The following is a 17002-nucleotide window of genomic DNA, read 5'->3' as shown; positions in this document are numbered from 1 at the left end:
TAAACTTACCTTCAGTGATTTTACTTGCATTTATACATGTTTTGGGCTTTAATATTTGTACTATGTTGTAACCGTTTTATAAAAGCAGTAAGGTTCTAAACGCTAATGCTTTTTTTGTGAATAAATCATGCCTGAAGGAATACATATATCAACCACAGTATTACTACAGTTTTAGTCATCCTATCAACATTTAAAGTTTCCTTTCATCTCTACAGTCTTCATATGCCCCATTAAACAATTGTTTTCCTTGTTTCCCTGCGACAATTTTATAGTCCTGACTAATAGTCTAAATTAGGCAAGTCTGCCACCCACACCAGTGTTAAAGCTACATTTGGGGTCTCTGTCCCTCCCTATTGTGTTCGTTGTGTCACGGTTGCTAATGGAACAGGGAGGAATGATTAAGAGAAGACAAAACTAATAAACCACAGCTCCTACACAAACCCAAAAAATCAGTTCAATGACAAAGTCACTTTGTGATACTCCATACGGTGGTTGTATGGCTTTTTTTAAGATCTTACTTTCTTTCATAACATTAAACATCATTGAATAAACTATAAAAATCTCAACGTAAACCTTCAACTGCGTTCAACTTTCTTTAAATGTGATACGCTACCCTTCACTGAGATGTCCCTTATATTATTGCCATTATGTCGAGTTGTCGTGTCCCTCCATGTCTCCCTAATGACGTCTACTAGACCGCGGTTCAAGAGCGAGGCCGGGCGGGAGGTGTCCCAGCGGCCAGCCACAAAACAAATTGATTATATAAATGCTGGCCTGCCCGCAGGTGTCTGCACTTTTCCCTGCAGGCAATCTCCTAATGGCTGAGAATCTTGTGTGTCATCGGCGCACAGGCGGGGAAGCCCCTGTTAACTGTCACCGCATTTATACCCCCTGTCCGTCACATTGATACCAACCATTGGGCTGGAACCGACCCCCTACAGTCTCACTGGGGGATGTAACGCCGGACAAACATCACGATACAGCAACAGCGGGGTGCTGTAGACCAGGTGGATCATATGTGGGCTACTTAGGTACAGCTACATTTGGACTTGGGTTGTTTATTTCGGAGACGAGCGAACAGCCAGGTGTGCTTTTAAAGGAACAGATCACCTACAAATAAAGATTCTATCATCGTTTATGTGTGTCGTATCGAACCTGTATGGCTTGGAGTCTTTCGTGGAACACAAAAGGAGCCGGTTCTTTCTGCACAATGAAAGAAAAGGAGAACAGGTGCTGTCAAGCTTCAAAGAAACCTACAAAAAACACTAAATTACTTATTTTCTAAATCTTTAAAAGCCATACAATAGCTTTGTGTGGGAAAATGATGAATACATTTGTTATTTAGAGACACTCTTGCCTTCCATCTGAAATTGCATTCTTACTTTCACGAATTAAAACACAATATAATTGATTGTAGCACTACAAATGAAGCTAAATCGGAAATGCATGTCATCGTGTGTAAGATTTGCAAGCAGAATTTTAGTCTGACGCTCTCAGAAAGCTTTTGTACGGCTTTCTGGCATATGGACTGCTTTCGTGGTACTTCTTTGTCATTTTTGTAACTCGACATTCCTAATTCCGTTTTGAAGCATGAAAAAGCATATGAAAATGTGGAGTAATTCAAGCTAATGCTTCCTTTTTGGTTTCTCAAGTGAACGTCATACATTCTTCATACAGTCTTATACAATGTTAAGAACACCATGATGGAGAGTAAATGACAGCTTTACTATTTGCAGCTTTGACAAATTTTTACAATTGTTTTCGCATTTAATCCTTCTCATGTCATTCCAAACTTATATGATAGGTCAAAGAAAGAAGATATTTTGAAGAATGTTGGTACACAAACATAATAGACCCCCCTTGACATTTCTCAAAATATCTTATTTTGTGTTTCACAGAAAGAAGAGTCATACACAGATTTGAACAATATTAGGGTGAATAAATGATGACTGAATTTTTATTTTTGGGGTGAACTCTTTAAAGTTAAAATTTAGTGGCATCTAGTGGTGAGGTCAAGAATTGCAACCAATGGCTCACTCCATCCCTCCCTTTGAACCTCTACGGGCTGATACAGGACTTAGATGTCGTCAAATTTTCTCTTCTTTGCTGTAGGAGATGTCCATTTGGGGCTACTGTAGAAACAACATAGTGAATTTCATGTGAGGGGACCCGCGATGTATGTAGATAGAAATATTCTAAGGTCATAAAAACATGACGCTACATTATGTAAGGTTTTACACACCACAACACATAGTTATGTATATTATATTGCATTTTTGACAATAGTGTCTCCAAAAAAATCACACATTGGTCCTTAAAGTCATTTAATCGGTTTACCGTAACGGATATGTGATGCGATGGTTAAATGAGCATCATAATAGTGGTCTATCCAGGTGCATGATGGAATATAATGATATGTGGTGTAAAGGCAGGAAAGGATGCTTGGTAATGAGGAGAAGTGAAGGAGGGAGATGTGCCGCAGTGAGTTACTGAGGCTAAGCTAAAGAGATCCAGTGCACTGGAGAGAGGCTGCGTGTCAGCAAGCCTGCCCCAGGCTATAGCACCTGAACGTAGCACACACCCTGCTAATGAGTGCTTGCCTCTCTGAACCCACCAGAGACCACCCCTGCTCAGCGCAAGCTCCACATCTTCGCCTACACACTACCAACACTTTATAAAACTCAGCCAGCACGCTACGACTACGCCGCACAACGCAGCAAAAATAAATCAGACAGTCTAAAGCCGGCACACTTTCATTAAGATTCAACACCAGACGAAAGTGTCATAAAGCTTTAAAGTTTTATTTCTCCCCCTCTACTTTTCACGAGATTACGCCGCAGTGTCAGACGAGTCCGACGAACACACGATCGTGTATAATTACAAGCAAATTACATCCATTACCATAATTTACATCTCATCACCAATCCAATTATTAGTTGCCCTGACCTCTGCTGAATGTTTTTATTATATATTTTTTAATAATCAAACATAAAGAGGGGGTCTTATTTCCCCTTTCCCTTTTTGAAGAACAATCAATGCAAATTCCGCAGACTCAAACTCTGAATATGCGTGATTATACACATCATCAGACGGGCTCAAGGGCCATCGCCACACAACTGCAGCTGGGATATTTTTTCACGTTATTGCTGTGAGTAACATGCTCATCTCCGTTCTCCCAGGGTCCCGGCAGGGTTTTTAGTCTGTTTTTTGTGGGAAGTTGTCACGAACAGCCTTGACTATTTATCGATCATCAATATAAGCCAGCGAGAAAAACTGATGAGGAGAGGTAGTTATGTAATCAAGCTGGTCATCGAGGGCAAACTCTGATTCAGAGTCTTGTTCGAGATTGGAAATAGCCTATCAACCGCCTAGGCTTGAAAAAGATGAAAAGGCTTGCGAAAAAAAACTGAGAAATACTTTTATGGAAACGTATCTATAGTAAATCTTTTTAAACAACAGTTTGCTTATTTATGTACGCATGCTGCCTTTGTGACCGTTTTATTAAATTTTGAGACTTTATATATATTTTAAACACAATCTCAGGTCAATAGTGAGCTAAATTAATATTTTTGGTTGATTTACTGTTTTATACAAAGAAATAAAAAACATCCTACATAATGTAAAGAGCATGCTGTATATAATATAAAATATAATCTTTAATTAATTTATTTTAAATGAATGGTTAAAATCTAACTTTGATGCTTGTTATCTAAAAATTTGGTTTTGAGACTGGTTTTCACAGACTGGGTCACAATTCGTAACTACTTAACAAGGTTGCTAATTGGTATATATCTTATTCACTGTGCAATTTTATTCGTATGATTTGGTTTGCGCAACTGACTTTAGGGGAGGGGTTAGGTGAGGGGCTTTAGTATGGCACTTTTCTAATAATAGTATGCGTTTTATGATAGGAATTACCCATCTTGGAGTTAAACGTGTGTGAGATCAGGCAAATATTTTTCAGGCAATACTGTAGAGCAAAATAGTGCGAAAAATATGGCTTTAGACAAATAGCTTAATTTTCCTGACCCTATATTTAGAATTCAAAGTGAAAGTCTTAAAATCAAAATGATAAGATTAGTAGCATCAAAGCAATGAAAATAAAAAAATAGGTAATGCATCATTATCGCTGTTAGAGATTTTAGAGTTTTAAAGAGGTAAGATTATGATTGATCTCGAGATACAGTATTGAGATACACATTTCCATTTGTGTCCCTGGACCACAAAACCAATCATAAGAGTCAGTTTTTATACCAAAGCTGAATAAATAAGCTTTCCATTGATGTATCGTTTGTTAGGAGAGGACACTATTTGGCCGAGATTATTTTATTATTATTTCAGTTTATTATTTATATAGCACACATGAACACAACAAAAGTTGATCACAGTGCATTACACAGTCCTAAACAAAAAAATATAATAAAGGGAAAAAAATGATATTAAAGGCATTTAAATAGAGGGACAGAGGACAGAGATCTAATGTAACATGGTAGCGAATTCCAGAGCCTGGGACCAATCACAGCAAATGCCCGGATTCCTCTAGATTTAAGGCGAGTCCGTGGCTGAGCCAGTGAGTGGCTATCAGAAGACCTCAGAGACACTTCCCGAGGTGTTCCAATGCACTAGTCCAGCCAAGTAGTAGGGAGCAAGACCATTTAAGAATTTATAAACAAACATCAGCATCTTAAAATCAACTCTCAGATGAATCGGCAACCAGTTAAGAGCCATTAAAATAGAGGTAATATGTTGAAATTTACGGCCTCCTGTTAAAAATCCGGCTGCTGCATTTTACACCATTTGCAGCCTAGTAAAAGAGGACTGAGAGATACCGGTTGTAGTAGTCCAGCCGAGATTAAACAAAGGAATGTGTGACTCTCTATAGGTTTTTGGAGGACAGAAAAGGTAGATACAACTATTGAGATACAACTAGTTGAAAATCTGGAATCTGAGAGTGCAAAAAATCGAACTATTGAGAAGATCGCCTTTTAAGTTGTCCAAAAAAGGTGCAGTAGGACGTTGCTAAGAAGCAACAGGTTTGTTTTAACACTTTCTATTGGCTTACCGCTGTAACAACGTTTTGGAGTAGTAACCCAAAAGCATAAATTCTAAGCTTTACATAGATACCAAACTTGAGTGGGTAATCCCCAAAGAGCGAGCGGCAGTGAGTGAAGTTTGTAGGCACGTTTCCGGCCATTCATTTTACATAATAAAGTTTTGCTATATTTACGGTAGAAAATTCAAAAATAATATCTGCATGGAACATGATCTTTCCTAATACCCTAATGAAACATTTAAATTTATAATTTTTATTCATACAATCTTTTGTTGGCTATTGCTACAAATATACCTGTGCTACTTTTGATTGGTTCTGAGTCCCAATGTCACTTTCAGAATACAGAAATTGAACTCTGTTAATATATTTTTTTAATATTGAAAGTATTGATTTTATTGATACTATGTTTTAATATTTTGCCCCAAAAATGTAGGACGTTTGTTCAATGACTTGGCCTTAGTAAGCATTACAGAGATCAGGGTTCTCTTTACACAGACTGTTCTTTATTTGTTATTTTTTGTAGAAAACAATCTTAGTACCTATTCAAAGTAATTCACCAGTCCAACTGTAAGCTGTGTAGTAAATGAATAACATAAACAGATTTGAATATGCCTCATCCAGTCAGATTCAGAACAAGAACAATCCGTTTACAAAGTGATATTTCTGCAAAACCACAATCCATCTGCATGAAAGGTATTCTGAGATCACAAGAGGAACATGTTTTGGATCTGCGTATTATTTTGGTGAGTGATACACAACACACAAACATACACATGCACACACATATTTCGAGAAGAATAGACCTCACGCTGGCAGCATCCACATGAAAGAGCGAATTCACACATTGGGTGTGCTCGACTCCAGAACTCCCTCTGTGCCAGCTTTGAGCCTACAACAATAAATAAAAGCAACGCTTCAAACCGAAACCCCTGCTAAAATGGGAACACATTCACCTCTATTACTTTCAGTGTGCGCTCGTATGTGTTCTTCAAAGAGATTAAGCCACACATTGGTTTCTACACAAGCCTTATCAGGAAATTTGAAACTGATCCACGTTCTCCAAAGCTTTATTCTTTAGTCGAACACAAAGTCAGGACTAACTAATATATATTCAAATGAGGTTGTGTGTGTGTGAAGCTCAGAGCGGTCTGAACTGTCACTGTTAATCATAGCTGTAGACTTTCTTCCCTCCACACCTGAACGTATGCGTCTCGCTGGTCTGTAGCTGAAGTTCCCATGACAATTTCACCTGCCCACTTCAACCCGCCTTCATGTCAAGGTCAGTCCCCGTACGTCCAGTGTCAAACACAACCTAACAGAGCGTACGATGTGTTCTCAGAGCTGACAACTTCCGTGTAACTCTCTCTCTCCTTCCTGAAACATCAGACCTATGACCGAGCAAGAGATTCTCAAAGGAATTTCTAAAATAGATTTAGGTGAAGGCAAAGATTCAACGTGACGTTTTTGACACGTTCTCACAACTTTTATACTTTTAGTGGCTTTTAAATGAAACTGGATTTGAGTTGTTGGATATCAGAGTTCAGCTGGTTTGGTTGGTGTGAAGGTGTTTGATGAATTTGGATGAAATGTAGGAGTCTGGGATGCAATACAGACATCGGATTTAATCAAATAATCCCAGCACTCATGGAACGTGTTTTGGTTCCCAGAGGGTTCTGAGAAACCAAAAACTAATGTTGTATTTCTGCAAAGAAAACGTTCCTGGAGAGCCAAACAAACCTTAAAATATTGCAATCTGGGAACCAAAACCTATCGTTCTAGGAACCAAAAATCATTAGCTGGGATGCTAAATCTCAATATTGCTTAATTCACCGCAAACTGTCTTTAGCAAGCACCACATGTTCTTTAAAAAAAATGCTTTTGGGACGTATTGACACAAGTGCAGATCTGGACATTTTCTTGCTTGCATCAAAGACACACAACAACAACAACAACAACAACAACAACAACAAAAATCGCACAAAATATACAAATGAATTAAGCAGAAGAGCTCCAGTAGTGCTTTCTACAGTAGCTACATGCATAAAAAAAATTCTATTTGAAATGAGACCTATGATGACACAACACCTGTAAAGTTGAATTTATATGTATGGAACAAACAAGACAAACACACATTTGCTAGATCGATGCTGTTGATAAAAATGGGGTGGAAGCGCACTTGGTTCCTGAATTGTGTAAGCATGTGCAAACGCACAAAAACGGTTCATTTGAGTTGTAACTCACTGCTTCTGAGGGCAGACGGGGTGACCTCGATCTCACTCGAGTTAAGTTCCCCAGCGCTGAAGAGCTCTGGACTCTGGGTTCCCGTGGAGCTGGCACTGGTGCCGTCACCTCCATGATGTGGGTCCTGCTCCTCATAGACCGCCACCAGCTAATGACAGAACAAGACAGTTAGATTATTATGCTATTTAATATTATATTTAATAAATGCTGTTTACATCTATTTATTGTGATTTAAAAAATGCTTTCTAGCCTTTCACTAAATAAAAGTGACTAAACATGAGACTTTTTTCCACCAAAATGTACTGCGGTGGTGCACCCCAGTGTGGTGTAGTCCTAGTATCAGCTGGTAATACAAGTTTATGGGGTTTAGATATATAAATACAAAAACATGGTTTTATAAGTATATACCTGTACTGTATTTACTGTACATGGTCCTCAAAAGTACTTCAAAGCTCAGCACCACAAAAACTGGTTATACCTACATTATTATTGATAAAACATTTGTTAATATCATTTGTTAAAATATATATACAGTATATTTAGGAAAAATTAAATGTTTTAAATCATATTTGAAGCAAATAAATTACATCTTGCACTATGGCAAATGTGCAAAGAAAGTCTAAATTAAAGGGTGAAAGCAGGCTTTTCAGAAAACAACTCACTGGCACACGTTAGTGTACTATGTACTGCTGCCACGTTCTGAACAAAGGTACAAAATTGCACAGGAACTACCGGGGAGGTTAATTCATCAGCTTTTGTACTGATTTCTGCTGAAATTAACTGCGACGCAAGGCAATACATGCACTCAGCCGGTCACATGCGGCACGCCAGACCCCGGCGAACACAGAGACGCTATTGTAAAAAGCAGCATGAGTCTGTTTATTCGTAAATCACAGCCTCTCTGGATCGCTTCTGGGTATTTATCCTCGAAACTAGAAGCTAGCAGGCAGATGTGTGACCAGAGAAGTCCAAAGTGCTGGGGTGTACATTTTTCCTATTCTCTTTCTCGCTCTCATTTAAATATTGTATACGATCAGTCATGATTCAAAGTGACTTCTCATTTGTTTATTTGGCCCAATGAAAGCGTGTCAAGTAAATGTTCTTAAAATGATTCGGCCGCTGTGTTGACAGACTGCTTCATCACCATGACCACTGTTTGTCTTGCTGGAAAAACCAAGTTATTAAAGTCCAAGTGAAACAAAAAAATGACAACTTTACTATAATTGTTGCGATTATAGTAAATAGCTTATCAATGTGGGCCATTTTCTTTTTCAAATTCGTGTATCCACATAATCTTCAGTTAAAATCTGAAAATGTACTTCCGCCCCGAAATGACTATCCATCTCAAATGACGTTAATTAAGGCTAAAACACACTACAAGACTTTTGCTCAGATTTTGCCAAGATTTTCAATCTGGACTTGTTGCAGAAATCTGTGCCAGTCTGCAGATTTGATCAGTTAGTGTGTTTCTGTCTGAAACTTATTAAAAGTCTGCAAGTGTGTGATGTCTAGTTACAATAAAAATTCGTTCAGATTTTAAAAGTCTGTAGTATGTTCCAGCCATTAGACGGCCTGGCCGGAGCATCCGTTTACTCCTCCCCTTCAACTGTCAGTCTGCTGCCAGCTTCATTTCAAGATCAATGCAACAGCTGTTTTTAAACATCCAATCAAAAAAACGCTTATTTTCTCCTTTGAAATTTCATTCACTCGGAAATTTGTTCGAATACAGAAGAAAAATCGATCGCAAAACACTGAACTAGGGGTGTAACAGTACATGTATTCGTAAGGAGCCGTCATGGGTAACATTCCAAATATAGTCATCTTCCTATGCCCTACTCCCTTCGAAGGGTTGAGCCCTAAGAGTTTAGACTTTGGAGTGAATAGGGCATTTGCATGCAATTATGTAGACATTTGGAATGCACATGGCAAAGGGAGCGACGTCACTTCCTCATTATCTTCAGCTGGCATGTTCCCGTGACAACGAAGCATGGTGTCAGTCAGCAGATGTCGATGTTTAAATGGCATTTGCTCCAAAGTCTATACTCTACAGGGTCTGCCCTTCGAAGGGAGTAGGCCATAGGAATGATGACTTCATTTTGAATTTTCCCTGTGACAGCTTGTGACGGTTCGGAAACGAATATGCATACCGTTACACCCCTAACGGGGCCTTTCAGATTCTCAAATCAATCTTTGAGATTTGAAATTCATAATTTTCACTAAATACCCAAATGTTCAAAAACAACACAAAAGTTATACTGTATTATGTCTTTAAACCAAAACATTCATTGATATCCAAAACAGATACGTGACCTGATGCAACAGCTATAAAAAGACAAGGCTCATAAATGATGCCAATGATCAGATGTTTAAAGTGTAATTATTGGTCTTCATGATTCGACTCGTGTCTGTATGCTAATGGTGTATTCCACACACGCTCTTTTAACCCTCTTCAGCGTTGGAGAGACGCCACACAAGCATGCTCAGACTCACTTGAGCCTGCGCTCGTAATCAAACCGGGTATTTGTTTATAAATCACACGGCATTTACAGGATCTTAAGAGGCTCATCTTTTGCCCTAAATGAACTGAAGCTTCATGAATAGCCTGTAAACTGCAGTTTTAGTGAGTAAATACAAATGCACGCTCTCGGAAGAATCCTCACAGGTCAGATCTCTCTTCGCTGGAGAGGTAAACAATGACAAAAACATGAATCATGAGGGGAGGAAATTCCCACTAATACTATTTCACTGGACAGAAGTTTAGGGTTAGAACTGGAAGATGAAAAGATTAGAATGAGTAAAAATCGATTAGTCGCTATTATTATGTAAGGCAGCCAGTTGTTATGTCAGATGTCAAGAACAGGCAATTTGGTTTAATCTTTTTTAAATATTATGTCTAATAGATATATTTACATTTAATTTGACCAAAAAACCTGTCAAAATGATTTGCTGCATGCAGATTACCGTGTGTTATAAATTTTGAGAGGATATTATCTGGGAATAACCAACCAGCAAATCTTCCGACTGGCCAATCAGAATCAAGCATTCCAACGAGCCGTGTAATAAATTATGTATAAATATACACAGACAGTATATTAAACATATTTCTTAAATATATTTGTGTGTTTATATGCATTCATATACTATACACACACACATAATATATAAACACAAATATTTATTTTGGAATCGATTAATCACGATTACTCGCTTTGACACACATGTTATAGTCACTAGCATTATGTTCAACACACACGGTTAGTATAAAAAATCTGCAAACGCATCCGAAATGAATCTTTTTGCAAAGGTTTTGCAGTTTATTTCATTCAATGTTTCTAACTACTCACTCGGGAGTGTAGGAATATTCATTTTTTTATTTCTATCTGGTATGGAAGAAAGTCTTCTTTCTCATTTCACCGAAAAGCAATAATGACAAATTTGTAATATAATACGTGTTGCTTGTATTTTTCCATTGCTCATATTTTTTGGTTTATGGACACGAGAAGATAAGAATGTCCTGCCAGAAACTGTGAGTGTTCATCTGTACTGCTCAGAAATGCTAATAACTGTGAGAAATAAACTGGTGACAAATATTCCAGCAGTCTGATGGCTAATTGCAAACTGGGATGATGAATGAATATCATTGTTTCACAAGAACAGTTTAACAGGACATAAAAGGTCACAGAGTTGTGTAACACACTCGCAGCTGACAGACAAATGAACGTGAGTTTCCTGGTGAATTTAACTTAAGCTGTGGTCAATATGTGATCTGCAGAACTTGCTGACAGACACTGTCACTATAGGAAGATACATGGTGAGTTTCTTCCTTATATTTGTTTTGGTGGCGTAATGCTGGTAAAAGTCCACATGTGTGCTGTCACACCTAGATGAACTACAGATGGTAAACCTTCCACTGAGGTAGAAGTCATGAAAAGTCGTTCCAAGAGCCTTGGCATGTGTTTATTACACTATAGTAATAAACTGAATTAAGTTTAGCTGAAGTGCTAAAACTATTAACTGGAATAATAAAACAAAACCCACACTGAAATAAATGAATCATATACACCAATAATAAACAATAGCTTTTACTTTATTTAGTTTTAGTTTTGACATTATTTATGATATTTAAACTTAAACGATGGTATTATTTCACATTAATTATGATATTAAACAATAAAAAAATCATAAAAAAAGTACAAAACCTTTAGTACCATGAGCACGCGACATATTCAAGAAAAGGTGATTTTTGGATGTTAGTTCCTTTTCTGCATTTGAAAACGTCTTTTTTCTTCTGCTTTTGTTCAAAAATGCACTTCAAAAGAACATTCCAGTACATTCTGAAGTGCAATATCAATATCACTTATCCACACGATCTTTTTCACATGAATATTCAAGGTAATTATCCTCACAATATAGTGTGATAAATTTAGCTCAAGTATTTTTTTTTTTAGCTTATATCATTAATTACGATATATCAGTATATTTCAAATAAACAAAACCTGCACATTTTCACATATTTTAAAAATTATTTTCCAATTGTCACTGTCAGAAAATTCTAGAAATTTCCCTACCACAAGGAAGGTGGGATAATTTCTGACAACGTGTGGAACCTGGTTCGTGAGGACAGTAATAGACATTAAAGACAAAATGATCAAATGTACACTTCTGAATTTTGGAAGACTCATTTTAAGTAACCGTTATGTAATCTATTTTGAGCTCAGTGTTATTCCAGTACCTTGTTATTTTGTACTTTGTAATAATACTGTATGATATATAATGTGTATATATATATATATATATACAATGTACAGTATAAAATGTGTGAAAAAAAAGTTGACTTCCGATGGTAAAAATAGAATGTGATATTCATTTTCAGTATGTTAAACTTCATAAGGTAACAGAAATAATTAAAGCGAAATACAAATTAAAACATTTTTTTTACATTGTGAAATAAAATATTATTTGGGGTCTTCTTAGGACAAATCAGTAAAAACAGTAAATACATTTTAAATTCCACAAATATCAAATACATCCCTTATCCGAATCTAAATTAAACCTTTACGCCCGAACTTGTCTGGGTCTCGGGATGGACATCGGGTTTTCGATCCAAGAGGATCCGTGAAGACCTCAGAGCAACTGCTTCTTTCTGACTTTATCTTCGGATATTTCATTACTTGCAATACTTGTGAATTTGAAATAACATCGGATTTGAATAAACTATCTGAATACTGTATTTCTTTTTGGAGGGGAAATGTGGAACACAAAACGTACAATGGCGTAACAAACATTCAGACAAAGACAATTGTTGACAAGCAGCAAGAGTATACAGTTATAATATGAAATGCATACCATGGATCAGATGAACAGTGAGTCAAAGATTACATTAATTTTGCCAAATCTGAGCAGAGTTTTAGACCTCGCTGAGTTCTGAAACTCAAGAGACACATCTAAGACACAGGAGACTTCCAGTCTCCATTTGCTTTCTATTAAATCTTATCGTCCAAAGCCAATTTTTTACTTAAAGTGTTGACTGCACCCTGTGGTGGTCTACCTCGAGAACCCTTGGTCACACCCAACTCTTCCTCTACTGCACACCGCAGGGTCAAACACTCATTATCACAGCGAACAGCAAAAGAAAACCCCAGGAAAGAAGCAGACCAGATCTTCCCGATGCCTTTCATGTCTGTTCCCTTTGATCTCTGCACTTTTGCAGCGAAGGAGTGTCAGTGATTACAGCAAGACCTTGACATGAGGATCTGTTCCATTAACCGTGACGACCGAGATACCTTGTGATCTTTCCAGGCACCACGTGAACATTGTGATCGGTGACTACAAGAAGTATCAGACGTCCAGAATCATCACAGACTCGCATGACAGAGACAGCGCAAGCCATTAACATAAGCAGAACACCGCCGTGGGCTTCAAAAGACCTGCCGGAGCTGGAGGGACACCGTTCAATAGCTATCAAACAAGTCATTCCCACCTTAATGGCTACGACAGCGAACAAGATAAAACCAGAGGGGGGCGAGACATTCCTGCAGCCATGCCCACAATTACGGCGCAGGCCTCGAAGGCATTTGCCTGGTCGGTCCACGCGCCAATTTTCTCAGAGCGGACCTGCTGAGGATTAATAAAGTTTTATTCCTCATCAAATTCTCAACTCCAAACTACGTTTCAATGGAAGCATGGCAAATTTTTATGACCCAAGCGTGAAAGCGGACCCGACCAGCCCCGCCGGGCGCAAAACCAGCTCAAAGTAACTCACCCCAACTCGATTAGCCGCTGCGGCTCAATACACTGGCTCACAGCGAAACGTCCAATTGGCCGGATAAACGAGCGGTCAGTGTTTTAACACGTCGGCAGGTTTTTTTTTTACTTTGTAAGTGAATCCGCAGGGAGCTCAAGGCAAAGGGATTAAAAGTGAATCATTTGGTTGAACCTCTATTAAACTCCTTTGGGCTACGAGGAAAGTGCATACAACTGCGTGAACTCCGAATAAGTAAAACAGCACTATGGAAGGCTACGGAGCAAACCAAGCAACTAAAGTAAACAAACAACAAACACTGCAGAAAAAAAGCAGCAGCACATCAAACCGCTGTAACACAAGCATTGAGCCTCCAGCAACTCAATTAAAATAAACCAATATTTGTGCATGGATGATCTAAGCGCTGCAAAGCTTTATATTTGTTTTGTTTCAAGGAAGTTGGAGTATAAAAGTTTCATATGTTTTCAAGTAAATAATTAGGTTATGTCCGTGAAATGTGTGCTGCAGTTATTCCGTATAGCTTGAAGTCTCCTATCTAAATGAATCTTTCAGTTACACATTTGAACATGTATATTTGTATAAATGTATCACTTTGTGATTTACAGTACACATAATATACGCACCCTCATGTAATTTCAAATCTGTCTGACTTTCTTTCTTCTGCAGGACACAAAAGAAAATATTTTGAAGAGAGTTGTTAACCAAACAACCTTGAACCCAATTGACTTCTGTTGAATGAACCACTAAGACATTTCTCAAAATATCTTCTTTTGTGTTTCACAGATTAAAGAGTCACATACAGGTTTTGCACAACAGAGTGAATAAATAATGAGAGATTTGTTATTTTTCTGAGAACTTTCCCTTTAGGTACTTTGAGGTAACAGATGCAATGAAATAACATTTCAAAAACACGGCATAAAAAAGCAAGTTCACATCTGAGTGATTACCCCTGCTGTTCAGCTATCTTTGAACCTTTTGAATCTTTTGAATATGTTTTCAAACCCTCAAACGGAATATGAAAAGCTAGGTAAATGCATATTTTATAGAGAAAACCAACTCACGTATAGCATTTATTTACAGACAACAGAAAACATCTTGCGAAACAATCTCCGGTATAACATATTCATTCCGACCGATTCCTGAACTCAAAAGTACCACAACATGGGCGAATGCTTCAGACGTGCCAGCATTTTAAGGGAGGTCAATTTGATGTGCTTCTAATCAAACTGATCCGCAGGAAGTGCAGTGAAGTCCTGATGAAGGGTCATCACTGAACATATGGTGTGTGTTCAGCCAAAACGAATCAGGTTAGTTCATCACATCTTGTCACAAACGATTGAACTGGGTCATATGTATATCAAACAAGGGAATCTAAAATCATTGGGCTTTTTTCACTTTTCCATAAGAAGAATCGCTGTCGCTATTTCATTGTTTCAATTATTTCTCCTAGACATTAATGAGGTCATAAGGAAAGCAAATGGAGACTTTTGCTTGAGTCTTATGCATCTTCGATATTTCTTCTCGGAAAAAGACACAGAGTTTCAGAAGAGATCTCAATACTGTTACAAACTGAGCTCAGATTTGCTAGTTTGCGATCGAAAACTTATTGAAGATGTCAATTATGAAGTCAAATATTCCGCAACAAATGCACCCAAGAGATTTTGTATGCAATTTAAAGTAATACTTCACCTAAAAATTCTTCATTATTCACACACCCTGTCGTTTCAAACCTGATTGAATTTCTTTCTTCCTCAGCACAGAAAAGAAGATATTTTGAAGAATGTTGTTAACCTGCACCCATACACATGCACTGTTTTTGGGTCCATACAATAGAAGTGAATGAGTGCTGGCACTGTTAGGTTACAAACAATTTCTTCAAAATATATTTTTTTATATTCTGCGAAAGAAAAAGTCACACAGGTCTGAAATGACATGAGGGTGCGTAAATGGAAAATACAATTTTAATTTTTGCAACCTTTAACAACCTATGCTATATTTTTTTCTTTCTCTGGTTTCTCATTTACCCAAAATTCAATAAACAACATACAGTACAGCGAATGACTTTTTGTTCTGTAAAGAACAAGTGCATTAACATAATTTGATGCAATAAACTACAAATAAAAAATACAGCTTCAGCTCCTTCAGAACATTCACAATTGTTTTGATATTTCACAGCAAGGAACCAGTGGAAATGTAACTCCGGGCCCTCCCTCAACTCATGTCTTACCATGAGGGGCTTGAGTTAATACAAGTTTAATAAGAGTGAAAGAACACGAGGAAAAAAACTTGACCAAGACTAGCCCTGAAGTCTAAAATGCTCTTGGACTGCATGATACCAACCCTGCACTTGAAAAATATACAGGACAATCTCTACACTGCCAGGATGTATTTTTTTGGGAGAAAAAATAATACAGAGGTATATTTTTGGTGCATGTTTTATAATCCACATTCTCTCTCACACACTCACTCACTCTCGCTCTCTCTCTCTCTGTGTTTGCTTTCACGGATGCTGAGCATTTGTCATCATTTTCTTGCAAGGACATCCATAAAAGACTGATATTTCATTTACTTTTCTCCAAAGAAGAGTTACATACCAACCAGGCACATTTTCTTTTCATTTTAACAAAACAAATTTCTAGCTCTATATCTCTACCTCCTTTATCCTTCCCTCAAAAGTCAATCAAACCTTAAACAAGCCGTCAATGACACTCAAAATATAAGATGACACGAATCAGCAATTCTATCTCTCTCAGTTATGACATCAATCCGACGTTACGCAACATACTCGAGCTACAAAGTCCAGAAAAGTAGAAACTTCAAAGTCACACAAAAGTCTTCTCGGTTGAAGGTCTGCGGTGCGAGACTGGGGATGGCTCTGTCACGCTTTACTGAACATTTCTCATCACACTTCAGCCAATGAATATTTCATAGTTTTATCTAGCTATTATTTCCCATCGTCCAGTCCTTCCTCATGCACGCCCATTGAGTGCTTAGGCCTGTCCTGCTTCTCATTAACAGCATCAAATATTCACACAATAGGCCCAACCCTCTCGCTCTTGTGTCTCACCTTAATACATATTTCACAAGTGCTGCCATAAGGGGAACATTTGTTCGGTGGTTATGTCCGGTTAAGATAAGTCCTACTTCTAGATAAGCGCGGAAAAAAATTGAAACGTAGCGCGAAGTGACAGCACGGTAATGTCTTAAATGAAAACCAAAATGTCTTAAAGGGATAGTTTGCCCAATAATACAAATTCTGTCATATTTATTCTCCCTCGTGTCTCGAAACCTGCTTGAAAATAATTTTTTTTCAGAAATGTGTTTTATGGTTTTATAACCATATAATGGAAGTCAATGAGAGCAACTGCTAATAGAATGCTTTTATAATGTTATAATTCTGTCATCATTTACTAACTCATGTCCTTTCAAACTTCATATGGGTTCGA

At 37.7% G+C, this 17002-nt stretch overlaps 1 protein-coding gene across 3 annotated transcripts in view; it reads right to left on the bottom strand.

Annotated features, from left to right (window-relative positions):
• The window catches only part of pard3aa (par-3 family cell polarity regulator alpha, a), a 363711-nt gene that overhangs the window by 237757 nt on the left and 108952 nt on the right, over positions 1-17002 (bottom strand). For all 3 annotated transcript variants that reach the window (XM_056738007.1, XM_056738008.1, XM_056738009.1), the window contains exon 3: positions 7295-7442. In XM_056738007.1, the coding sequence (XP_056593985.1) occupies positions 7295-7442 (148 nt within the window). The remainder of the gene's footprint in view (positions 1-7294; positions 7443-17002) is intronic.

This window comes from Triplophysa dalaica, chromosome 23 (genome assembly GCF_015846415.1).
Source record: "Triplophysa dalaica isolate WHDGS20190420 chromosome 23, ASM1584641v1, whole genome shotgun sequence".
NCBI classification, from domain to species: Eukaryota; Metazoa; Chordata; class Actinopteri; order Cypriniformes; family Nemacheilidae; genus Triplophysa; species Triplophysa dalaica.
The sequence above is the reverse complement of the archived record's forward strand: the minus strand, read 5'-3'. Positions and strand labels throughout refer to the sequence as shown.